General features: G+C 50.7%; 2 protein-coding genes across 4 annotated transcripts in view; one reads left to right on the top strand and one right to left on the bottom strand.

Moving 5' to 3' along the window:
* MTOR (mechanistic target of rapamycin kinase) overlaps positions 1 to 2,968 on the bottom strand; it is a 103,518-nt gene extending 100,550 nt beyond the window's left edge. Inside the window, exons 1-2 of one of the 2 annotated variants that reach the window (XM_084875269.1) lie at positions 2,845 to 2,968; positions 455 to 625 (exon numbers count right to left, since the gene is read on the bottom strand). In XM_084875269.1, coding sequence (XP_084731395.1) covers positions 455 to 619 — 165 coding nt within the window. In that variant the 5' untranslated portion in view covers positions 620 to 625; positions 2,845 to 2,968. Of the gene's footprint in view, positions 1 to 454; positions 634 to 2,844 lie in introns of both variants that reach the window. The other variant, XM_084875270.1, reaches the window with a different exon arrangement.
* A 4,206-nt stretch (positions 2,969 to 7,174) lies between these two features.
* UBIAD1 (UbiA prenyltransferase domain containing 1) lies at positions 7,175 to 19,086 on the top strand. Of its 2 annotated transcripts, XR_014793906.1 has the most exons (3): positions 7,175 to 8,006; positions 16,384 to 17,907; positions 18,105 to 19,086. XR_014793906.1 is itself a non-coding variant. In XM_084871915.1 (2 exons), the coding sequence occupies exons 1-2, from the start codon at positions 7,478 to 7,480 to the stop codon at positions 16,869 to 16,871; spliced, it is 1,017 nt and encodes a 338-aa protein (XP_084728041.1). In that variant the 5' UTR covers positions 7,175 to 7,477; the 3' UTR covers positions 16,872 to 19,083. The 2 variants fall into 2 exon arrangements, 1 of the variants encoding a protein (XP_084728041.1); XM_084871915.1 differs by having other exon boundaries at positions 16,384 to 19,083.
* The last annotated feature ends 5,400 nt before the right edge of the window (positions 19,087 to 24,486 follow it).

The raw sequence follows: 24,486 nt of genomic DNA, 5'->3' as shown, positions 1-24,486 counted from the left end.
CTATACCCACAGAGCAACTGAACTCACAATTCATCTATTTATTTAACAAATACTATTGAGTACGCTCCAAGGGTCCTGTCCTTGGTTCTACCTAGCACCGGGGGTGTAAGAATGAACAAGACAATATCCCTGACCTCCAGTTTGATCTCTATTTTAAAACCCTCAAGCTCTTCACACCCACCCCAACCAATGTTATCAGGCAAAAAGCCTCAAAGGTCTGGAATGCAACGTGGAAAAGAAAAAAAATTAACAACAGCTGACTCTAAGCTGATTCCTAAAGTGTCCCACACAGAGAAACCACAGAAATGTGGAACCCGCATATTTTAGGGACGTGAGAAACTGGGTGCCTTTCTGAAGCAGAACCTTACTTAGCTGTCAAACGAAACCTAAACCAGGGATGGTGCGCTCAGCCCCACATCCGTAACGAATGGCCCCAAATCCCGGAAGCCCCGACCTCTCTGAGCTCCATGGTGACATAGTGCTGGAGCTCCTTGGCAGCCTTGGCCCTGGTCTCCTCGCTCCGGCTCTTCAGGCCGCTGGCGAACTGCTGCAGGATGCTCACGTTGCTGGAGGCCACGGCGGCCGCAGTGGCCGCGGCAGCGGGTCCGGTCCCAAGCATCTTGCCCTGAGGTTCTGTGGAGAAAAGCTTCCTTTAATATTTTGGATAACAAACTACAGCGATAAGTAAATTCATGGCCCAGTTCCTCAATACAGATCTCCACCCTGTCCACGTCAGGAAGGGAGACCTCGCTGAGGAGTGCAGAGAAACCCTCTATTTATTCAATAATGACTCATGCTTAGAAGAGGCAGTGTAGTAAGAGGGTCAAATTGTGGGCTGTGGAGCCAGACTACCTGAGTTTGAATCCAACCCCAAATTATATTCCTTGAGAAAATCCTTAAAATCTCTATTTCCTCAACTGCAACTGGGCAATAATAGTACCTAACTCATAGGAGTGATGTGAGGATTAAGTAAGTTAATACAAGTTAAAAAGTGCTGGGCACACCGTGGGTTCTTAAAATTGTTAGCTATTATTATCATTATTACTACTATGTTCATGGCATAGTGCCAAGTACTAAAAGCGGGGAGGTAAGAGAGAATAAATCATACCTACAACTGCCTCTTTCCTCAGAGTTCAATTTAAAGAGAGTAATTATTCTATAGCAACACTGTCCAGCAGAAATAAAATACAAACCACAAATGTAATTTTAAATTTCCTAGTCGCCATGTAAAAAAAGTAAAAAGAAATGGGTAAAATTAACTTTATTTAATACAGTATATCCAACATATCACTTCAATGTTTTTAATATAAAAAATGGATATATTCCCATTCTTTTTTTGTACTGAATTTCTAAAATCTAGCGAGCATTTTACACCTATAGCTATCTCAGTCTGGACTAGTCACATTTCAAGCACTCTAAGCCATATGTGGCTGGTGGTGCTGCATCAGACAGTGCAGTTCTATAGAATACAAATACTCGAAATGACCCCGAGATCATTCATTCATTCCTGAATTAGGTGCTGTCTCTTCTCTCAATGAGCTTACAACCTAGGAGTAAATACAGATAATCAGACAACCGCAATAAAGTGGCCACAATAGGGCTCAGCCAACATATATATGTCTACATATCTTCATATACATTACATATTCCATATCTACATATATATCGTATGCATTATAAATATCATACATATTACATATACAGAGTGGCCAGATTATGATGATCTCTGAATGCATAATAATCTGGCCACTCAGTGTATATCCTATATAATAAAAGGCTAATATGCAAATTGTCCCCTCAACCAGGAGTTTGACCAGCAGGCAGGCAGGCCAACAACCCATGTCCCCTCCTCCTGGCCAGGCTGGCTGGACCCCACCCATGCACGAATTCATGCACCAGGCCTCTAATACATACACACACTGAGTGGCCAGATTATTATGCCTTCAGAGATCATAATAATCTGGCCACTCAGTGTATAGTTACACGTAAATCTACATAAATACATATCTTCTAGGTATGTCCAGATTATATTAGAAAACCAATTTTTCAAAATTCTTCTTTTGAAAGAAAGGGTGATGCTGAGGGGGGAAAAAATAAACAAGGAGTAATTGGCTTTGAAAGCTTTCAAATACTCCGGTGCCAAGAAAAGGGCTGCAAAGGAAGTGTCACCCTTCAGGTGAGAGGAAACCCAGCCAACTGCTCCAGAGTGTGGTCGCATCTGTGAGGCGCTGGCAAGACGTTGCCATTCTCTAAGGCCCACGGGCCCTCTGTCCCACGCCAATTTCAATGAGAACACTGGAAGTCAGACACCCTGAGGATCCTGGCGAAGCTTCCAGGAAGACGTGGAAGTTGGTGGCTGAAACTAGGGATGGGAGTGGGGGAGGCAGCGAGGATGGAACCTGAGGATGGAACCAGCTCAGCCTCGGGGAACGGGTCCTACAGAATCTCCAGGTGGGAGGGCGAAGGGCTGACACCGACGCCGAGCCCCTCCGGAGGCAGTTTGCAGGCGGTGGCCGATCCGCACGGGGGCGACAGGCGGGAGTCCCGGCAGGACAGGGTGCTGGGCCGGGCTTCCGGCGCCACAGGCGCACGGCGGACTCCAAGGTTCGGGGTCTCCCGGGATCCGGGATCCGGGATCCGGGAGGAGGGCGCTGCCTCACAGGGTGGAGGTCAAGGGCTCCGGCGGTGCTCAACTCCGGGGTGCCGGCTCCGAGGGCGCCCCACGTCCCGGCGGGCGGCTTCCCCGTCCCCCCGTCCCCCCGCCCCGGGCCGGACTGTGGGTTCTGGCTGCGGGTCTGGACACTCCGCCGCCCGGGAGGGGTCGGTGCCAGGCTCCGGACTCACCGCGCGGCTTCGGCCGAGGCCTCAGCTGCCGCCCACAGCGCCGGTCCCGCCGCCTCAGGCCCCTGGCCCCGCCACCCGCCTTCCCCGCTGTCCTCTAGCCGCGGGAGGGCGGGCAGGTGCCCAGCCCTGACGACCAATCGACAGGCGGAAGAAGACGATGGACTGGAACACTGGCCAATAGGAATGAAGGAGAAGTGAAGCTCCGGGACCCGGCTTCTCTAGGGGGCGGGGACTGTTCAAATAGACAAACCACGCGGCCAGTGGCAGACGAAAGGAGGCTCAGGGCTACTCGAGAGAACCAATCAGTCGTGAGTTGACTTCAGTCACTTCCATGCACACATCCGGTCCGTCGCTACTATAGTTCCCCCCGGCCCTGGGGGTGCGGCCCTGTCTAGTCCGCTCTCTGGGTACTCGGGCTGGGACTGAGCGGTGGGAGGCGAAGGTTTAATTATGAGAGTGTGAGCCACAACAGGAGGAAAAGACGTAAATTTTCGGGTTCATGGGACCGTGATTTCTCTTTTTGTTAAATGTAACATGTATGTGAAAAGTTTTTTACTTAGATTTACTACTTTCCCCAAATCATTGAGTGTCCACATTACCTTGGTAGGCACTGTTGTAGGGGTTAAATGCTACTGTATGTAAAGTACCTAAAACACTACATGACACATGCAGAGTCAATAAATGCTGTTATTGTTCTTTCTGAACATTTCTTACAAGGCAGGTTGTATTGTCCCCACTTTATATTTTATCCTTGAGTAAAATGGCATATAGAAGGATTGGGTCATAGAAGTGGTAAGGGAGGAGTTAAAAAAAACATCTGCTTCTTCCTCATGTCCCATTTGGCTGTATTGGTTACTTGGGTTTGCAAGTACAAGTATGTGCTGGGTGCTGAAGTTGCAAATTAACCAGCTAGCTGGTAAGGGAGGGACCATGCATGTCTATACGGGACTGGGTCTGTGGCTGTTGTGACCTTTGAGGTTATAATGCTCTGTTGTGAAATTCTTAATGATTTTTAAGAAGGGGCCACACGTTTTTATTTTGCACTGGGTATCAAAATTATGCAAATTTTGTCAGTCCTGTGTACATGTGTACATATATGTTATATTTTAGTATAACTTTCATTGATATAAAGGATGTGTAGGATACAACTTACAAATAACAAAATACATAATACTTTTAAAAAATGTTTTTATTGTTTTTATAGAGAGAGGAAGGAAGAGGGAGAGATAGAAATATCAATTGGCTGCCTCCTGCAGGCCCCCTACTGGGGATTGAGCCTGCAACCCAGGTATGAGCCTTGACTGGGAATCAAACTGGCAACTTCTTGGTCCATGGGACAATGCTCAACCAACTGAACCACACTGACTGAGCCACAATACTTTTTATTGTAAATTCCATATAGCCAATTGATTCTAACAGGATTCTTTTATATATAATAAATATCTCGTATAGCCTCTCTATAGTGGCAGTTGACCAATGAGTATAGTTCCAACACGAATGTTGGTTGATATTTTCTTTTATGTTAATGAGTAAGGGGAAAGTGAGACAATTAAGAGATACCTTGAGCCGGGACCGGTTTGGCTCAATGGATAGAGCGTCGGCTTGGGGACTGAAGGGCCCCGGGTTCGATTCCGGTCAAGGGCATGTACCTTGGCTGTGGGCATATCCCCAGTAGGGGGTGTGCAAGAGGCAGCTGATCAATGACTCTCTCTCATTGATGTTCCGAACTCTCTATCTCTCTCCCTTCCACTCTGTACAAAAATCAATAAAATATATTAAAAAAAAAAAGAAAGAGATACCTTGAAATTTCACTAGTTTGTCAATGACATGAAAACTTCTTTGCTGAACTGGATAATAATTTGCTAATATTGGAAGAATAGCCGAAACAGGTTTGGCTCAGTAGATAGAGCATCAGCCTGTGGACTGAAGGGTCCCGGGTTCGATTCTGGTCAAGGGCATGTACCTTGCTTGCGGGCACATCTCCAGTAGGGGGCATGCAAGAGGCAGCTGATCAATGATTCTAACTCTCTCTCTCTCTTCCTTTCTGTAAAAAATCAATAAAATATATTTAAAAAAATAAAAACTATATATTGGAAGAATATTTCCTTATATTTTGCTGCTATTCAAAATGTAAGGGCTATAGAGTTGACACTTTTTTATTTTTATTTTTATATTTTATTGATTTTTTACAGAAAGGAAGGAAGAGGGATAGAGAGCTAGAAACATCGATGACAGAGAAAGATCGACCAGCTGCTCCTGCACACCCCCCACTGGGTATGTGCCCGCAACCATTGTACATACCCCTGACCAGAATTGAACCCAGGACCTTCCAGTCCGCAGACCAATGCTCTATCCACTGAGCCAAACCGGTTTTTGCTAGAGTTGACACTTTTAAGTTTAACCTGCATGATAAACTTTTTTTTTAGTTATTGTAGTCTCGATGAACAAAACTATATCAGGCATTTGCTGATTTGCATGGCATAAATATTCCCACTATGGCAGATTCCAAACTACCAATGAATGTCACTGAATGAAAAGCTGGCAAGAGATGTAAATGAGCAGTAGCATCTTATTATATCGTATTTCCACAATGAAGATACAACAAATGTGAACAGCACAGCTGGTGTTGCTCAGTGACTGGGCATGGACCCATGAGCCCAGAGGTCAGTGGTTCAGTTTCAGGTCAGGGCTCATGCCCAGGTTTTGGGTTTGATTCTCAGTAGGGGATGTATAGGAGAGAGCTGATCCACGGTGTTTCTTTCTCATGGATGTTTCCATATCTCTATCCCACTCCCTTCCTCTCTCTCTCCAAAATCAATAAAAACATTAAACAAACAGAAACAAACGTGAAAAAAAACACAAACACAAAAACATATATGAACAACCCAATGAACATAAATGATAAAATGTAGTAATGAGCTTAGAGTATTAGTTACTTTTATTTTAATACTAGGGGCCCAGTGCACGAATTCATGCACCTTGAAAGGAACTGTAGGCTGCGAGGTTTTGGTGGGCTCAGGCGCGGGTCTCAGCCCATCCTCTGTGCCCCCACCTGGCCCCCTGGTTCCCTGTCTGCCGGCAGCCCCACTCCCATCACTGCTGCTCCCACACACTGACTGCTGATCCTGCTCATGATGCAGAGTGATTGGGGCCAGCACCAGCAACAGGTGCAAGTAAGACTGGTGCTGTCAGCAGGTGCAAGTGCCAGGCAGGACTGCAGCTCGTAGGAGCAAAGAATTTTCAATAATTGCCAGAGGCTCGTCCTGATGACAGCAACCAGCACCTGCCTTAGTCTGGTGCCCCCGCTCACCTGCTCTGCCATCCCACCTGCTGCCTACACCTGCCATGTTCTGCATGCGCCCCCTGGTGATCAGCACACATCATAGCAACTGGTTGTTCTGCTATTCGGTCTATTTGCATATTAAGGTTTTATATATATATAAATTATATAGATAATTTAATTAACTGTGAGTTTGATTTTTAATAATGGCTGTGCTTAGTGACTGGCTCACAAAACTACTAACAATTTAACAACCAATTCTCCCCAGTCAGGAGCTCCCCATGCTCCCAGAAGGTGGGCAATGAAGACACCCAGCCAGCCACCTAGTAGGGCGGGAAGGGCAGTTATTTGTGTGTTATGAACAGGCAGGGAGTTTATGCCACTGGAAGTTGCACAATAGGAAGTGAGAGTTTTTGCTGTCGTGATTATTATTAGAATTAACAATTTCTTTCTTTTTTAAAAAAATATATTTTATTGATTTTTTAGAGAGGAATAGAGAGTTAGAAACATCGATGAGAGAGAATTATGGATCAGCTGCCTCTTGCACACCCCCTACCTGGGATGTGCCTGCAACCAAGTTCATGCCCTGGACCGGAATCAAACCCGGGACCTTTCAGTCCGCAGACCGATGCCTTACCACTGAGCCAAACCGGTTTCGGCTAGAGTTAATAATTTCTTAGACATCATTTACCCTTTCAGAGCTTCGAGTTTCTCTTTTGAAAAAACGGGGATAATTATACTTTTCTTATCTCTTCAATATGCTCCCTGATTTTAGTTGGTTTTGTTAATTGCTGCGTGCAATAGTGCGCATACTGCATGAAGACAATGAATGCGTCCTATTTCGGTGCAAGAAAGCTCTTGGTAAGTCGAAAAGCCACATGCATTTGTGGTGGATTGTGTGATGCTAGGCGAGTCTCAGAGCAGCTGCAGGGCACATACCTGGGAGAGAGAGGGCTGCCCCGCCCTCCGGGCCCCGCCCCTCCCTCCTGGCCCCGCCCCGGCCCGGCCCGGCCCGCCAGCGCCGCGGGCCCCTGTTTCCCGCCGGCCCCCAGAGGCGGCGCACAAGATGGCGGTGCCGGTAGCTCCGGAGAGGTGGTCTCCTCTCGGCTTTGGGCTCTAGCGCCGCGCCGGGCCCGGAGGCGGGTTTCACGTAGGTGACTGGAGGGCCGAGCGGTGCTCCTGGGGCGCCAGGCCCGCTCGCTGCTGCCCCGGGGCCCCGCTGCTCCCCCAGCCCTGCCCCGGGGCGGAACCGAGGGAAGGTCAGGCTGGGCGCCCCTCCCCTCCCCGTCCCACCGCCGTGGCGGATCTGTGAGTGGCTCACTGTCCGCGTGAACTTCAGCCACGTGCACCTCCATGGCAGCCTCGCAGGCCCCGGGGGAGATGATCAGCATCCAGGCGGGAGAGACAGCCCAGGCCGGGGACCGGGACCTGCTGGGGAGCGACTGTCCCGAGTGGGACAAGCCCGCGCCGCGCTCCTGGAGGCAGAAGTGCGCCTCCTACGTGCTGGCCCTGCGGCCCTGGAGCTTCAGCGCCTCGCTCACGCCGGTGGCCCTGGGCAGCGCCCTGGCCTACCAGTCCCAGGGCGTCCTGGACCCCCGGCTGCTGGTGGGCTGCGCCGTGACCGTCCTGGCGGTGCACGGGGCTGGCAACTTGGTCAACACGTACTATGACTTTTCCAAGGGCATTGACCACAAAAAGAGCGATGATCGGACCCTGGTGGACCGGATCCTGGAGCCCCAGGACGTTGTCTGGTTTGGAGTCTTCCTCTACACCCTGGGCTGCGTCTGTGCCGCGTGCCTCTACTACCTGTCCCCTCTGAAACTGGAGCACTTGGCGCTCATCTACTTTGGAGGCCTGTCTGGCTCCTTCCTCTACACGGGAGGTAAGGACTGGCCCGGTCCCTGTGCCGGAGGTCTCAGTTGCATGGACTGGAAACTGCTGCTTTGTGTGGGAGTGTCAAAAGAGTGGGATCCAAAGTTCTCTTCTCAGGCCACTTAGGTGAAATCTATAGTCTGTGGGTTATGTGGATTATTTGGAAAACAAGAGTGGGCTGAGAAGATCTTGGCTTGGCTTATGGATGTTAGAAATTACTTATAATTTCTAACATCCATAAGCCAAGCCAGGATGTTAACATATATATGTTAACATCCATACCATACACACACACACACACACACACACACACACACACACACATATATATATATAATTTCCAAATATATGGAAACTTTTTGTATCTAATTTCTTTTTGTTGGCCACATCTTATAATGCCACAGTTCCAGATTTTAGTGGAATTAACTTCGAAGCGCTCACAACTGTACAGCTGATTAAGGTGGTGATGGTTGTTGGCTAAGCTCTGTTTATTGAACAGTTATTATGTGCCAGCACTGTTCCCTGGGAACACAGCAGTCCCAGGTCCCTGCTCTTGTGAAAGTTACTTTAAATATGGCGAGGAGAGACAGGAAGCAGAAATAGTAAATTGTAGTTAGGTTGACCAGTGTCCTGGTTTGCTCAGGACTGAGAGGGTCCCCAGGATGTGGGACTCTGGGTGCTGAAACCAGGGAAGTCCCTGGTAGGTTAGGCTGAGTTGGTGCCCTGATGACAGTACATGAAAAGATGATTGGTGCTATGGAGAGAAATAGGAAGTAGAGCCAGGAGGGGGGACGCATCAAAAAGGTAACGGCAAAAATCGAGGCGATACGTTGGCTGAGCAGAGTGTCCCAAATCTTGGGATGGCAATTGCCAAAGGCATTAAGGCTGGAATGTTCCTGAAAAGCTTGAGGAACAGCATGGAGTCCAGGGTGAGGGAGAGAGAAAGTGAAAGGAAGTGAAGTAGGAGAAGTATGTTGGGAGGTCAGGGAGGCACAAAGATTATGTAGGCCTTAATGTTTTAAAAGAATCACTCTGGCTAAGGTGTTGAGAAGGGATAGAGGGAGTGAGCAAGGACACAAGCGGGGAGACGGAGGAGAAGGGAGCTGTTGAGTAACCAGGCAGAGATGTTTGGTGGCTCGGATCAGGTTGGCAGTGGAGAGGAAGAAGTAGGCAGGCAGGGTGTGCTGACAGATGGGATGTGAGGCAGGAGAGAAAGCAGATTTAAGCATAACTCCGAGGTTTTGGCCTGAGCAACTTGAATAATGGAGTTGATTTCAGGTGAGATAGAGAAAGCTGAAGGTAGGTTTTGGGAGAGATAATTGACAGAGCCTCTTAATGTAGTAGATCTCCAAGTGGAGGTGCCAAGTGGATATAACAGTGAGTTCAGGGAGAGGTCTGAGCTGGAGATAAAGATATTTGGGGATCATTGGCACATAAAGTTGTACAACTGGGTGAGACCAGCAGAGGAGGGAGTGTTGATAGGTGTGAGGGGGACCAGGCCAGCCTTGGGGCACTCTGATGTTAAGAGGTGGGGAGAAGCCCTAGCCGGCTTGGCTCAGTGGATAGAGCATTGGTCTGCGGACTGAAGGGTTGCCGGTTTGATTCCGGTCAAGGGCATATGCCTGGGTTGTGGGCTCGATCCCCAGTGGGGGGGGGGGGTGTGCAGGAGGCAGCTGATCAATGATTCTTTCTCATCATTGATATTTCTATTTCTCGCTCTCTCATCCTTTCTCTCTGAAATTAATTTTAAAAAAATTTAAAGAAAGAGGTGGGGAGAAGAGAAGGAACAGTAAAGGGAACTGTGGTGGAGCGTCTGGAGGAGAGAGAAGGCCCAGAGACTGGTGTCCTGGCAGCCGCTTGTAGGAAGTTCAGTGAAGGGAATGGTGGATGCTGTAACAGGATGTATAAGGGGGTAGGGATTTGCACAGGGAAAAGGCCCTCTCTGTGAAGGTGACACTTAAACTAAGACTTGAAGGATGAGGAGCCATCCTCGGCAGAATTGGGGTCTGATTCAGGTGCCGGATTCTTCAAGACTGAAGGAGCAGCAAACGCTAACGCACCGGAGGGGGAGAGAGCTCGACCAGGATCTACTGAGAGGCCACGGTGTTCGAGAGGGAGGATAGAGATGTAGTTGGAGAGGCAGGCGGGGGCTGGGTCACGCTGGTCTAGGGCCTCCGTCTTCTGTGCGGGTTTCTCCTCATTCCCAGCGTGCAGGCTTAGTCCTGAGGTCTCTTTCCTCTGTCTCCAGTTACTCCTTTTGTGATTTTAGCCAGTCCCATGGCTTCAGATGCTATCTGTTAAACTGGTGACTCAAATTTATCCTCTGGCCCCGATCTCTCCACTGAACTCCAGGCTCCTGGCTAGCTTCTGACTCGGGAACTTTCTTAGAGGTCTGCAGGCATCTCAGCTAAGCTCGCCTGAAATCAATTCCTGATCTTCTCCCGGAAGAAACCTGCTCTTCTGTAGTGTTCCCCCCCCCCCCCCCCCCCCCCCCCCCCGCTCACTCAGTGGCGACTTCTTCCTTTTATATATATTTTATTGATTTTTTACAGAGGAAGGGAGAGGAATAGAGAGTTAGAAACATCGATGAGAGAGAAACATCGATCAGCCGCCTCCTGCACACTCCCCACTGGGGATGTGCCTGTAACCAAGGTATATGCCCTTGACCGGAATCGAACCTGGGACTTTTCAGTCCGCAGGCTGTCGCTCCATCCAGTGAACCAAACGGGCTAGGGCGCAACTTCTTCCTTTTAGTCCTTCACAGGCATCATCCCAACATCTTGCATCAGCTCATCAGCAAATCCTGTTGACTCTACTTTAAAATGCATTCGGGATCTGACCTTTGCCCACCACCTTTCACCAGTGCCACTCATCTCCCTTGAGTATTTTGGCAGGTTCCTTACTGATATCTGTGCACCCACTCTTGCCCCTGTCAGGGTGTTCTCAAGCCAGCAGCCAGAGTAATCCTGTTAGAACAGGCAGTTACATCAGTCCTCTGTTCAGAATTCTCCAATGGCTTCCATCTTTTTTTTTTTTTTTAAATATGTTTTTATTTCAGAGAAGAAGGGGGACAGAGATAGAAACATCAATGATGAGAGAGAATCATTGATCGGCTACCTCCTGTATGCACCCTCCTGGGGATCAAGCCTGAAAACTGGGCATGTGCTCTGACCACATGCCTTGACCATGATTCGAACCATAACCTGGTTCATAGGTCAGCATTCAACCACTGAGCCATGCCCGTTCGGGCAGTGGCTCCCATCATGTTCAGAATACAGCCCGAGGTCTTGACAATGGTCCCAGGGCCATTATCTTCCCATCTTCTCCAGTCTCCCCACTCTGGTCTGCCTCTTCCTTTCCTCCTCCGCACCTGCTCCAGCCCTCTGCCCTCCTGCTGTTTCTGAGACACAACAGAATGCTCCTGCCTCACAGACCCTTTGAAGATCCTGTTTCCCGGATCCTGTTCCCCTTCTATCTGTATGATTCCATTTCCAACCTACTCTCCCCATTTGTCAGTTGTTTAGTGAGGCCTTGCTTTCTACCCTTCTCAAAGTTACAAAACAATGCTTTTTGCAGCAGCCGATAAACAAAATTATACAAACATGCAGTACACCCGTGTCCCATTCCCCCAAACCTGCCCTATTGCTCTTCTCTGCTTTTTCATCACAGCACGTACTACCTTTTAACATGAGTAAACTTTGTTAGTTATCTTCCCTCTTAGATGGTAAACTCCCTGCGGTTAGGGGTTTTAGTCTCTGAACCCTTGGTGCCCAGAACCGTGTCTGGCTTGTAGTCAGTACTTAGTATTCACCGAATGAACAAATGGGGAGATAATAAAATATATTGAGCAGAGTAATAACATAATCTCATTTTATGGTTTTTTAAACACTGTCAATTATATAGCAATAAAAGTCATACTGCGAAGTGCACAGATTTTAAGTGTTGCAGTTTGATGAATTTTGACAGATGCACATGGCTGTATAACCCAAACCCAGTCACGATACAGAACATTTCCATCACCCTCCAAAGTTTCCGGGTGCTTCCTCCCCGTCAGCCCCCCTCCCCATCCCTATCCAGAGGCAACCCGTGTTCTGATTTCTTTTACGCAGATTGGTTTTGCCTGGTCTAGAACCTCACAGAAATGGAGTCATTCCTTACGAATCCTTGTGCCTGGCTTCGGTTGCTCAGCATGCGGGCTTGGAGATTTGCCAGGTTGTGATGGACATGAGCAGTTCCTGTGCATTGCTGAGTAGTGTTCATCGGATGGACATATTGCAATTTGTCCATTTTCGTGGTCATCAACACTTGACTTGCTTCCACATTTTGGCCATTATGCGTGAACATTCATGTTCAAGTGTTTGTGGATATTTGTTTTCGCTTTTCTTGGGTAAATGCGTAGGAGGGGAACTGTTGAGTCATAGGGTAGATGATGTTTATGAGAAGCTGCCAGTGTTTTCTGAAGTGATTGCAATGCTCTTTCCCACAATATGCAAGTTTCAGTTGCTCCACATTCTTGTCAACATTTTGATTCCTGTTTTAACAAATTCATTCCAAGCTGCGATGTGGAGATCGGCCCAATAGTTCACTGTGGAAAACGGGGTTGGGAGGGGTGGGCATGCCTTCAAGGAAATGCCCAGGTGGGCCACATCCCTGGAGCCGGGGTGCCACCTGTTGGATACTTAGGGCATTGGGCTTTCTCCTACGGGCACTGGCATTTTCTTGGGTCAGCTATCCCGTAGGAGGTTCTAGACCTTTTCCACTTGTAAAGTGGGTTTGCGGTTGGTTTTGGGGTAAGGCCTGTTGAAGGTGGGGGCTTATCCTTGCAGGCACAGGTTTCTGTTCAACTTGCTCACCTCATTGTTTTGCTCGCTGATCCCAGGAGGTGTTCTTGGGTAATCTTGGGTAAGCCAGAGGTCAGGGCTTTAGAGCTGTGTTTTCTTTCATAGCCAGAGCCCTTAACTCTGCTTGGAGAGCGAGCACATCGGCCGCAGGAAAGCAGGCAGCGGGGGGAGAAGCCAGATCTGCTTGGAGTGTCCCTGCCCGCATGTCCCTTGGGAGGGGGTACTGCAGCCCCCCCTTATCTGCGCTTTCACTTTCTGTAGTTTCAGTTTGCTGTGGTCAGCTGTGGTCCAAAAATGTTACATGGAAAATTCCAGAAATAAACAATTCACGTTTTAAGTTGGGTAGTGCGATGCAATCTGAGCTGCCTGCTTTGTCCCACCCTGGAAGCGAATCCTCCTTTGTCCAGCATATCCGGCTGTATGCGCTCCCTGCGCATTTGCCTTATGTAGTAGCTGCCTTGCTCATCACATGGACGGTAGAGATAGCGCAGTGCTTGTGTCCGAGGGACCTTTCTTTCACATCGCAAGAGCAGCGGTGCTGGCAACTGGGATGTGCCAAAGAGAAGCCATGAAGCACTGCCTTGAAGTGGAAAGTACGTGCAGATGCATATGAAACCAGCAGTGTATACAGTACACGGCTCAATACTTTCTGTGGTTTCAGGCATCCGCGTGGCTCTTGGACGCGGATAAGAGGATTAGTAGTCCTCTAAACTTGGGAGCGATTGCAGGAGACATCGATTTGCTCATTTAGAACTGGAGCTGATGTTCTGCTTGAGAGAACTGCCTCCTGGAGGGCATGTCCTCAGACAACCAGGTTATCTGTCAAAGCGCTGCCGGGAGCACAGAGCCAGCTGCTGAGTGCTGGCGGGTGTCAGGGCCGTGCTGTGCTTCAGACCTCTGGGCGCTGCCTTCTTAAGAACCAAGGGGGTCGTTAGGTGACAGGTGGAGGTGTTAGCTTACGCTGTGGTGGGAATAACGCTGCAATATAAGTGTATCACGTGTACACGTCAAACTCACTCAGTGTGATATGTCAGTTATATCGCAATAAAGCTCAAGGGGGCGGAGGGAGACAAACATCAAAGAAGCCCAACGACCATGTGAGGTGACCTTGGCTGACTTGTTCTTTGGCTGCCTAGTCAGACCCTCTATGGACCTTTGTTCCTTGTTGGCTTCGGGGATAAGGCAGCTTCCCTGTGGAGGCTGTGCCCTGTAGCTTGGCTGTGGGTACGCAGAAAAGAGTAACCTGGCCCAGCCTGGCTGTGTGGTAGGCCCAAACTGGCACAGATCATCTGTTTGATAAATCGCAGAGGTAGAAGAAGTAACTCCTAAGGGAAAGGGGATCAGGAAACAAGTGGTGGAGGTAAAGGGAGGGCCCTGGGAGCTTGGGAGGGAGGAAGGTGATGGTAACTGGGTGGAGGTGAGGGAAAGGGGAAGGGGAGGGAGAGCGTGCTGGGTCCATATCCTAAGATTTTTTAAAAAAATTATTTTTTAACAATCATATTTTTTAAAATGTACATATTTTTTATTGATTTCAGAGAGGAAGGGAGATATAGAAACATCAATGATGAGAGGGGATCATTGATTGGCTGCCTCCTGCACGCACGTTGGACCAAGCCTGCAACCCAGGCCTGCGCCCTTGACCAGGATCGAACCTGGGACCCTTTGGTCTGCAGACCGACGCTCTATCCACTGAGCCAAACGAGCCAGGGCCTTAGCCTAAGATTTTTAAGGGGGATCTTAGGGAAGGTCGCAGGGGACGACCTCAATAGGATACCCAGCAGCTCCCAGGTGTCCTGTCAGGGCTGGGTCTGCACTGTTGGCTGGCGGGCCCCAGGGCGGGGGCGTTACTCCGGGCAGCGGCTCTGAGGCAGCCGTGGGCTCTCTGGTCTGGATTGGCTGCTTCTCTGGGCCTGGAGCTGACGTACAACTGAGGCCTGGATGTCCTCTCTAGGGAGGAGAGGTCAGGGGTCCGAACCTCAGGACCAGCCATCTGCTAGGGAGGAAAGGCCACCTGGGGGTGAGGCCCCCCCACAATTGTTCTTTGCTTGGCACCTGGGGCTTTCCACCCTGGTGACCTCCTGTGCCCGGCCCATTGTTCTGTCTGTCTGTCTGACTGCCCACCCAGTTAGGCTGGCGTTTCCCAAGCTCCTGTGGCAGTGTATGCGTGGGTCACCTCTCGCCTCGTCCGTGCTGCTTTCCTCTGAGTGGCATGTCTGTCTGACCCATATTCCAGGTGCCTGTTATCGTAGCTCTGTGTTCATTCAGCCTTGTGCCAGGTGCTGGGGAGCGAGCTGTGAGCAAGCCCTGCCCTCATGGGATTGAGTGTTTGTTGGGAAAGACAGATTAAATGAGGAGAAGTGTGATGGAGTTCATGAAAGTAGAAGTCAGGGTGCACAGGACATGTTGCAAGGGGACGGAATGTGGTGTAGGGGTGAAGGAGGGGGTGAGGAATGGCCTTTGTAGTCTGGAAGGGTGAGTAGGAGTCAGCCAGGCAGAGTGGGGAGGATGGCTCTCAAGGCCTCAGGACTGCTAGAGGTGTGAGCGGGGAGAGCCAGGGCAGGCCAGAGGGGAGCCAGGAGAAGGATCTGGCTTTTATCCCGAGGACAATGTATTGATAAAGGTCTTTAGGTATAGGTTGGGGGGTGGGCATGGTCAGGTTAGTATTTTTATGAGGTTAGTATTTTTAAAGGATCACTCTGGCTGCAGTGTGGAGATTAGATTAGGAAAGGAGGGGAGAGGAGGTTGTTATAAGAAAGGAAGCCGAGGGGTCCATCTGGGGGTTGATGCAGTATTCCAGACAGACAGTGACCACTACTTGGATTTGGAGACGGGGTGAGGTGGGCCAGCGTGTGCCCCTGGGGTTGGAGGGAACTGGACAGATTTTCTGGAAGTAGATCAGACAGGATTTGAAGTCGATTAGCAAACAGTACAGGAGGAGGAGGATGACTTAGTTTTAACTTAATGGGAACCAGAGAGGGGAAGCCGCTGTGTAACTTACCATCTCAGCTCTTTCACTCACTGTGCAGCTGAAGGTTTCTTTAGCGGAGTTTGGGAACCCTGCAGGTCCACTGACACTGGGTCTGTGTGTGTGTGTGTGTGTGTGTGTGTGTGTGTGTGTGTTTGTCAAAACCACAGATGGCTGCCGAGGTTATAGAGGAAGAGACTGGGCTGGCTAGTCCGGGAGGGCCTGGCTGGCGTGTTACTGGCAGAGCTGGCGTCTTGGGGCTGGTAAAGGGAAGAAGCCGAAAACTGGACTGAGACCTTTCGGAGCCTCAGGCTCTTCCGTGGAGCTGTGTGTGGTGGGAACCACAGCTCCTGTTGCAGGGTTTAGTTGGGGGCAGCAGGCAGGAAGGGTTGGGTATGACTCTGAAACCGCACTGAGCGCTAAAAGGTCAGTATTCTCTGACCCCCGTGTCCCTGGAGGGGAAGGACCGCAGTGACGGCCCCCTCTCGCCTCTGAAGTCAGTGTCCAGGCCAGAGTGGCTGGTCCCTGACGGATGCACAGGCCTTGATCTCACACCAGCTCTCTGCGTTTTCTGGCCACAGGGATCGGATTCAAGTACGTGGCCCTGGGAGACCTCATCATCCTCATCACGTTCGGCCCGCTGGCCGTGATGTTCGCCTACGCCGTCCAGGTGGGGTCCCTGGCGGTCTTCCCGCTGGTGTACGCCATCCCCCTGGCCCTCAGCACCGAGGCCATTCTCCATTCTAACAACACCAGGGACATAGAGCCCGACCGGGAGGCGGGCATCGTCACACTCGCCATCCTCATCGGCCCCACCTTCTCGTACATGCTCTACAGCACGCTGCTCTTCCTGCCCTACCTGATCTTCAGCATCCTGGCCACGCGCTACAGCATCAGCCTGGCGCTGCCGCTGCTCACCATCCCCATGGCCTTCTCCCTGGAGAGGCAGTTCCGGAGCCAGGCTTTCAGCAAACTGCCCCAGAGGACCGCCAAGCTCAACCTCCTGCTGGGGCTCTTCTATGTCTTCGGCATCATCCTGGCCCCGGCAGGCAGTCTGCCCAAACTCTGAGGGGCCCAGAGCGCCTCCGTCAGCACGCCGCCCTCTCGGAGGCTGTGTTGGAAGCAGAGTTTCCCAGGAGAGAAGGTGATTTGACAGCGAGGAGCCTAAGGATGGCTTGTAAACTCCCGCCTTTTTAAAAAATGATGACATTGTTAACGATAATGTTTCGTTCTGTTTTATGGCGAATCTTGAAATCACTGGTACCAGAAGGTGAGCTGGCGGCATGGCCCTTGTTTTATTTATAATTTCCACTAGAGGGTGGTGTTAGGTCACTTTAAAGTAGACTAAAGGCCCTAAGACTTTGTGAAGGAGCCACCTAGCTCGGCCTCCCGGCCTGAAAGAGCCACGTGGTAATGACCGGTGTCAGGCCCCAGGGACACCGAGAGCACCTGTCTCTGCCTCGGAGCATTTGGGCCCTGAAACACACAGCCCGAGAGAGCCCTAGGGACAGCCCATCGGCCTGCAGGCTGTCTGCCTAATTTGTGATTCAGAGGCTCATCTGTCTTTTCGCCTCTTGCCACAGTTGAGGAAGTGTCAGATCACCCTGTGGCAGGACTGGGAAGGGGAAAAAAGACCCGCCCCCAGAGGAAGCTGAGAAAATCCCTGCTTCCGGATGGAAATGGGCAGGCCGGCTGCTTCCCTTTGTGGGAATGATGGGTGAAGGGGTGGGGGGGTGTGAATGGATAGCTCTCGGCCCTTTCCGTTACTGTTAGGAGCCCTGAGATTGTAGAGGCAACTGCTCCCCTTGCCAGCTACTGACGGTCCACAAGGCTGCTTCGCCCTGCCCGATTGCTTTCCTATTGCTCCTTGATGCCCAGCCTCCATTTCTATCAGGTTCCCCTTTGTGTTGCTCCCAGCCTGGCATCCTGACTGTTTGGGCAGCAGCTCAGCAACTGAGTCCGGGACAGTTGCCACTTGCCACAGAGCCATAGGACGAGCAGGCAGGGACATCAGCTCCTCCGTGGAGGAATAAGCCAGTAGACCAGGCTGGGGAACGTCCCGCCCTAAATCGCTTGGCCTGGCCCTGCCGAGGCATTAGGGGAGAGTGAATTAATTATCAGGGGTCTTCAAACTACGGCCCGCGGGCCACATGCGGCCCACAGAGGAGTCTGATCCGGCCCGCCAGGTTTTTTGGGCAGTGAGCGCAGCCGAGGTGTTACAGTAGGAATTAGTAGTTCATATAGTCCGGTCCTCCAGCTCTCTGAGGGACCGTGATCTGGCCCCCACTTTAAAAAGTTTGAGGACCCCTGAATTAAATGATTGACCAAACATAGCAGGCTCATTTTTAAGTTGGTAACTTTGTAGGGCCCACGAATGATGTTAAAAATGCCCAAATGGCCCTGGGCAGAAAGGAAGTTCCCACTGACCCTGCTCAGACAGGTGGCAGGCCTGCCAGGGAAGGGGCTGCGTCCTCCTCCTTGGAGACAGAAGTGCACAGTGACCCTGCCTCTCCCAGAGCCTGCGCTGCCTTGTGCAAAGATAGTTTGCACCCAGAACGGGGAATTCCAACGTGGATCAAAGTTGCTTTTCATTTCACTGTCCGGGAAGTATAATTTCTGGGCTAGACTTCTTCAGTTGCATTTGGTCTAAGACCGAATAGATTGAGGTCATCCTTGTTACATTTTTCTGTTGTGATGATGGCCATTCTGAGAGCTATTTCAGAGCCTTCACCCGCAGAAAATGACATAGAATTAGTTCTTAGTCCTGAAAATCAGGCTAATGATATGATTTGGCTCCTTGAGTTTGGAATTAGCTTACTTGGAAAAAACATATCTGGAAATTGCAGAAGTTCCTCAAAGTGGAAGGTGGTTTGTGTAGCGATCCGAACCCTCCGAGCCCAGGAACGAGGGAAGCGGCCCTTCTTCCCAGCACCATCTCTGTCTCACGCCAGGCTGCCGGCGTGTCGGTGCTCACAGGTCCTGCCTTCAGCCGCCAGCTCCTCGGGCCCCTCCTCAGAGCAGACCGTTTGACACAGGGCTCAGCCTGAGGCTGTAGGACCAAGACCTTCCGCGTCCGCAGACCAGACCCACCTTTGTAAGTGCTCCTGTTGGGGCGCCAGCCTCCGCATTGTGTTCTGGTGCAGATTTTAATGCACATTTTTATACATAAATGTTTCTAAAAGGCCAAACTTGATGCCAGGTTTTATATGCAGGTCACCATAATTTATATGATATCCCTGATTCAATGAGATTTTCTTTAGACTTGTTAATAAAATCAAATCAAAATCATGTTTCCAGTTTTTGTTTGCTTTCCTCCTCCTCCTTGTCTTATTGTCTGGTTGTGAACTCTGGTTCATACATCTCTGGAGACCAGCACAGGGGCATTGGGATATTCGGTGGGGGTGGGGTGGGGTACACGATCTTTAGTGATGAGCTGGGGTAGGATTGGACCAGATTTGATGGAGTCCTTAGAAAAGACAGTAAGGACCACTCAGAGCCAGTATGGATTTGCCAAGAGCCAGTCAGGCCAGATGAACCGAGTTTCCTTCTGTCCTTCCCTACTTTCCTGTTTCTTTTTCCTTGAGAGGATCTCTGTGCTGATAGATTGAGAACATGTAGTAGGTGGAGTACATTTGGTTTCAGCGAGGCATTTGACAATATGTCTTTATGAACAAAGCAGAGAAACGTGGAATGGACTGCAGTCTAGTTAGATGAATTTCTGGGAGACTGAACAAGCTGTAGAGAGAGCTCACGAATCAGTGTGTCACTGCCAGCAGGCAAGGAAGCCTTTGGCAGCAAGTGTGCGCCTGCCCTCTGCCTTCTGCCCTCTGCCCTCTGCCCTCTGCTCTGCCCGGCCAGGTTCAATACCTGTTGTTATTGATTGGAAATAGGCAGCCCAAATCGCAAGTCTTGTAAATCTTAGAGGAAGAGCTTATAAAATGATAAATCAAAAGGCTGCTTTGATGTGTCAAAGGAAAACCTTAGCATGAATAAATATGAAGCAATATTCTTGGATCCCCAAAATCAACTGTATAACATCCAAAGGGGGAAATCCCTGGAGTGATGACAACAGATGTGGTGGGTGTGATTTTTATTAATGACTGGGATACACATCACATGCCTTTATTTCTGTGATCTGGATTTATCCAGTGGGGAGGCTGGAAATTTAACCTTAGCCACCTCTCAGGCTGGCCCCCATCCCAGGACTCCTGGCTCTCTGTGGGGCAAGAAGCCAGAGATACTGACTAGGCCCTGCTCCATTTGCTCACTATCTCTACGGTCACTTCTCTGTCCGCCATGCTGGGGTTCAGCCCTGGAACCTACCCTTGCTGCTTGGACACTGCTCTGGAAGGGTTAGAATGCCCCCGACAGAGCCCTCTGCTGACACGTACCGTGGGCCTGCAGGGCACTAGTCCCGGCCACCCCAGCCCCATTTCTGCCTCGTCTCTGGGAAGCACCCATCCTCTCCATGACTCACCTCAGCTGTCTCCCCTGTGCACAGTGTTTCTCCTTCCCCACCCCTGGCAGGACCTTTGCACAAGGTCCCACCCAGGTGCCTTAGGAAGCCCAGTGCTGGCCCATTACGTGGGGGGAGGAAGAAGATGCAAACACATACTTTATTATCGTCCTAACTCTTCTGTTATCCCTGCATTCAAACAAGCAAAAACCTGAGCCTGTGACCTGGCCTGCAGCTCAGCTGAGGCAGTGAGCTCTGTCTTCCGTGGAGATGAACGTGATCGGAGGCGGAGTTAACAGCTCAGTGTCCAGGGCAATGAAGGCGTGGGTCCTGCCCGCCCCAGTGCTGTCGGGCCACAGGTGGGGGGCAGGACCCATTCCTGGGCACCTTCTTTCTTATCTCTCTTTTCTTGATAGAGCAACTATGGTGGTTGATAAAGAGCATGCTGTGGGTGCAGTACCCTTGGCTTTCCGCAAGGTGTTTGCCAGTGTGATGTGAAATGTGGAATTGGTGACAATCCAGTTAGAGGAACTTGATTCCTACGTGCACATGCATGTGTTTTCACACCGGGAACAGCTGCAGCAGAGATTTGACGTCCTGGTAGGGGAGCCACGTTTGGAAGATGTTATTAACAAACCAGATCTTGTCCAGAAAGCCCTAGGCCAGTGGTCTGCAAACTCATTAGTCAACAGAGCCAAATATCAACAGAACAACGATTTAAATTTCTTTTGAGAGCCAAATTTTTATTTTTTTTATTTTTAAAAAATATATCTTATTGATTTTTTTACAGAGAGGAAGAGAGAGGGATAGAGAGCTAGAATCATTGATCAGCTGCATCCTGCACATCCCCCACTGGGGATGTGCCTGCAACCAAGGCACATGCCCTTGACCGGAATCGAACTCAGAACCCTTCAGTCCGCAGACCGACGCTCCATCTATTGAGCCAAACTGGTTTTGGTTGAGAGCCAAAATTTTTTTATTTTTTATTTTATTAAAAAAAAAAAAAAAAAAAATATATATATATATATATATATATATATATATATATTATTGATTTTTTTACAGAGAGGAAGGGAGAGAGATAGAGAGCTAGAAATGTCGATGAGAGAGAAACATCGACCAGCTGCCTCTTGCACATCCCCTACTGGGGATGTGCCCGCAACCAATGTACATGCCCTTGACCGGAATCGAACTCAGGACCTTTTAGTCCACAGACCGACGCTCTACCGCTGACCCAAACGGGTTTCGGCAAGAGAGAGAGCCAAATTTTTAAAACTTAAACTGTATGGGCAGGTACATTGTCATTAACTTAATTAGGGTACTCCGAAGCTGGCCTTTGCTAAAAACTCAAGGGGCCAAAGAGCCGCATGTGGCTCAAGAGCTGCAGTTTGCCGACCACTGCCCTAGGCAGACTGGTGAGGGCACTTAAAACCATGTCAGCCATGTCAGTCTCCATGGAAAGGAGACTCACGAGAGGGCTGTCTTGGGGGAAAGAGACAATGTTCTCCCCTTTGACTTCAAAGGCAAAACTGAACCAGTGGGTGGAGGTTCCATGGCCCCAAGTTTAACCTCTTAGGTGAGGGAGAACTTTCCAGCCAGTAGAGGACTCGCAGGTGAGATGCTGGACATGTCCCAGTGGTCGAGAGCTCCCTGTGACTGGAGGCGTTCAGGAGAAAGGGTGGTTCCTTGCCAGGAACACTGCAGCGGAGGGCTGGACATCAGAGAAGGGGTGTGTAAGAAGACCTCGGGGTCTTCAGATCCTGGATGTGGTCCTTCTGTTGTGAAGGGATTGTCTCAGACCTGCCGCCAGGGGCTGGGAGGACAGAGAACAAGAAACACGTAGACATTTCCTCGGTTTTAGACTGTTGTCTGTCCGTCTATTTTTACAGGCACAGTTGTGGTTGATATTCCTTTTTTTTTTTTAGATTATGCTCACACACGTGCACACACACAGAGACACACACACGCACAGTTGATTTCGCTGTCAAAAGCCTTTGAAGTGAGGTGGATGACAGCTCCCTGCCTCCCAGCCCCGCGGACACTCCGCTGCTAATGGACTGTCAGCCTCTTTCATTGCGGGCTCCAGGCTGTGCGGCTGGTGTAAGAGCAGTGCCTCTGGTGAGAACCTGGCACTCGGGGCTCAGCCAGTTGACATCTGTGATTTGCCCTTCTTCAAATCGGGACAGGCCTCCCGCCGGGAGTGTTGAGCCCGGTGCCAAACAGGGTGTAAAGCGAGTGGGGCCGCCTGCCTGCAGAGGGGAGGAGGAGTGAGTCTGGGCTCTTCAGGAGGGGCCGCGACAGGTTCCTGGGGGGTTGGGAGGGGAGGCTACAATTGGAAGGCTCAGACCCCTTCCGTGCCCCTGACCTGCCTCCAGAATGCAGGAGCTCCGGGGAGGTGTGAGGGCACAGGGAGGGTCTTGGTCACACGCTCCCATCCAGGTTTCGGGGGTAAAGGGAAGTTGGTCTGGGCCCTGCTATGATGCTAACATGTCCATAGAGGCAGCCCTGGGTGCTGTGACCCTCAGCACCCCAAGTCTGAGCCCTGACAGGGGAGATGAGCATTGGAGGGAGGGGCGGTGCCATGGGCCCTGCTGGATGCTGCCCTCAGCCTTGGCACTGGTTCTCTGCCCTCTGGTCTTCAAGATGAGGCCCCTCAGGCCCTCGCCCTCTGCCCTCCAGCTCCCCAGGCGGCCTGCTCTCCAGGGATCAGTAAGCCCACTTGTCTAACCGGCCTCGGCTGGCTGGCTGGGCCAAGGTTTCAGGTAAAAGTCTGCCCATCTCTGACAACAGAGAGTGGCCACTTGCTCATCTACGATGACACGGGGAGCTCTACCCCAGGCCTCACTTTCACTCCTGTTCCCCCCATCTGCCTGTCTCCGCTTTTTTTTTTTTTTTCTGCCTCTACTTTTTCTGCTTCTTACATTTCTCACCGGGCCACTGACTCAGAGTGCCCGCCTCACCTGGGGGAGACGGAGAGCCCTCGCCACATCAGGAGGAGCAGCACCTGGAGGTGCGAGTGACACAGGTTTGGACACAGAAGGTTCGCTGTTTAGGTTCCGTGAGAAGGGGCTGTGCATGTTAACTATAGAATAAACACTGATAAACACAGTGCACTGAGGTTGGAGATAGGGTGCGGGACGGAGGTAATCAGGAAGGCTTCCAGGAAGAGGTGATGATGAGCGGGGATCAGGACTTTTTCTGGGAAGAGATGGCCAGAAGGGTGATTGTTTTCTTCAAGGCGGAGGTGCCGGTGGCCGGCGGCCTCCAATTCCCCCAGCTGGAGAAAAGCCCTGATGTCTGCCTGAAAACGTAGGTGTTTTTCTTAATTAATCTCTGGCTGCACAGGCAACCTCGGCGTTGAGGCACACCCCTGGCAAGGTCAAAGCCTGAAGAAGGAAGAACCCTGGTGGGGCATTACATCAGCCAGGACTGCGATCCCCAATGGAGATGGATGGCTCTGGGGGCCCAGGCCCCGGGAAGCGTCCTGTGAGGGGGATAGGAAGACGGTCTCGGCGGTGGATGGGGAGGAGTTCCGATTCAGGGGAGATGCCAAGGGGGTCCAAGGTCACTTCTGTCACCAATTGTGAGCAATGAGGGCCTTTCAGCTGCCCCTTTCCATGCCAAGGTCCCTGGCCTCCTGAGAGCTTGCTCTGGGCCATCTCTGCCCTGGGACTCAGGATAAGGCACGCGTCCGCCCTAAGGAATCACCCGGAGCTGTGCAGAAATCACCTGCCCATCATTACCCTGCTGCCACCCCCAGTGTCATAGCAGAGCTCAAAGGGCTGTGGGAGAAAGGCTTCTGGGAAGAGATGGCAGAGATGAATCTCTCCAGGCCCCCTCGTTCCAAACCGCTGGTGACAAGAGCCTGCGTCACCTCGTCTTCTGACCTCTGATCCTCTCTTGCACCATGTGCAGACAGCTGCAAGGCCAGTTTGCCATTCAACTAATTGAGCAAGTATTATGTTAACAACACCTGTTAGCCTCTGGAGTATAATGGCAGATGAGACCTGTCCTCTGGCATCTTACAATCTCAGGGGAAAGACCAAACCGGCATTCCTCACGCCACACATGGAGTTTGTCTGGGGACACACTCCGGAAGCTGCCGGCATTGGGCTTAAGCCCAGGCTGTGTCCCTTGCCCGGATGTACTCAGCCAAGCGATGCAACCTCTGCCAGCTTCCAGCTCCTTTGCAAAGGAGGATGAGAGTGGTTGCCTGGGAGGGTAGTTC

Source organism: Pipistrellus hanaki, assembly GCF_964339955.1.
Source record: "Pipistrellus hanaki genome assembly, chromosome: 2".
NCBI classification, from domain to species: domain Eukaryota; kingdom Metazoa; phylum Chordata; class Mammalia; order Chiroptera; family Vespertilionidae; genus Pipistrellus; species Pipistrellus hanaki.
Note: the sequence above shows the minus strand (reverse complement) of the source record. Positions and strands in the feature narration are given on the sequence as shown.

What these genes read in the sequence shown, in the direction of transcription:
- UBIAD1 (XM_084871915.1), top strand. Translation starts at nt 7,478, where the DNA reads ATGGCAGCCTCGCAGGCCCCGGGGGAGATGATCAGCATCCAGGCGGGA. An exon ending in CTCCTTCCTCTACACGGGAG is followed by an intron (nt 8,007 to 16,383) that starts GTAAGGACTGGC and finishes TTCTGGCCACAG; the next exon opens with GGATCGGATTCAAGTACGTG.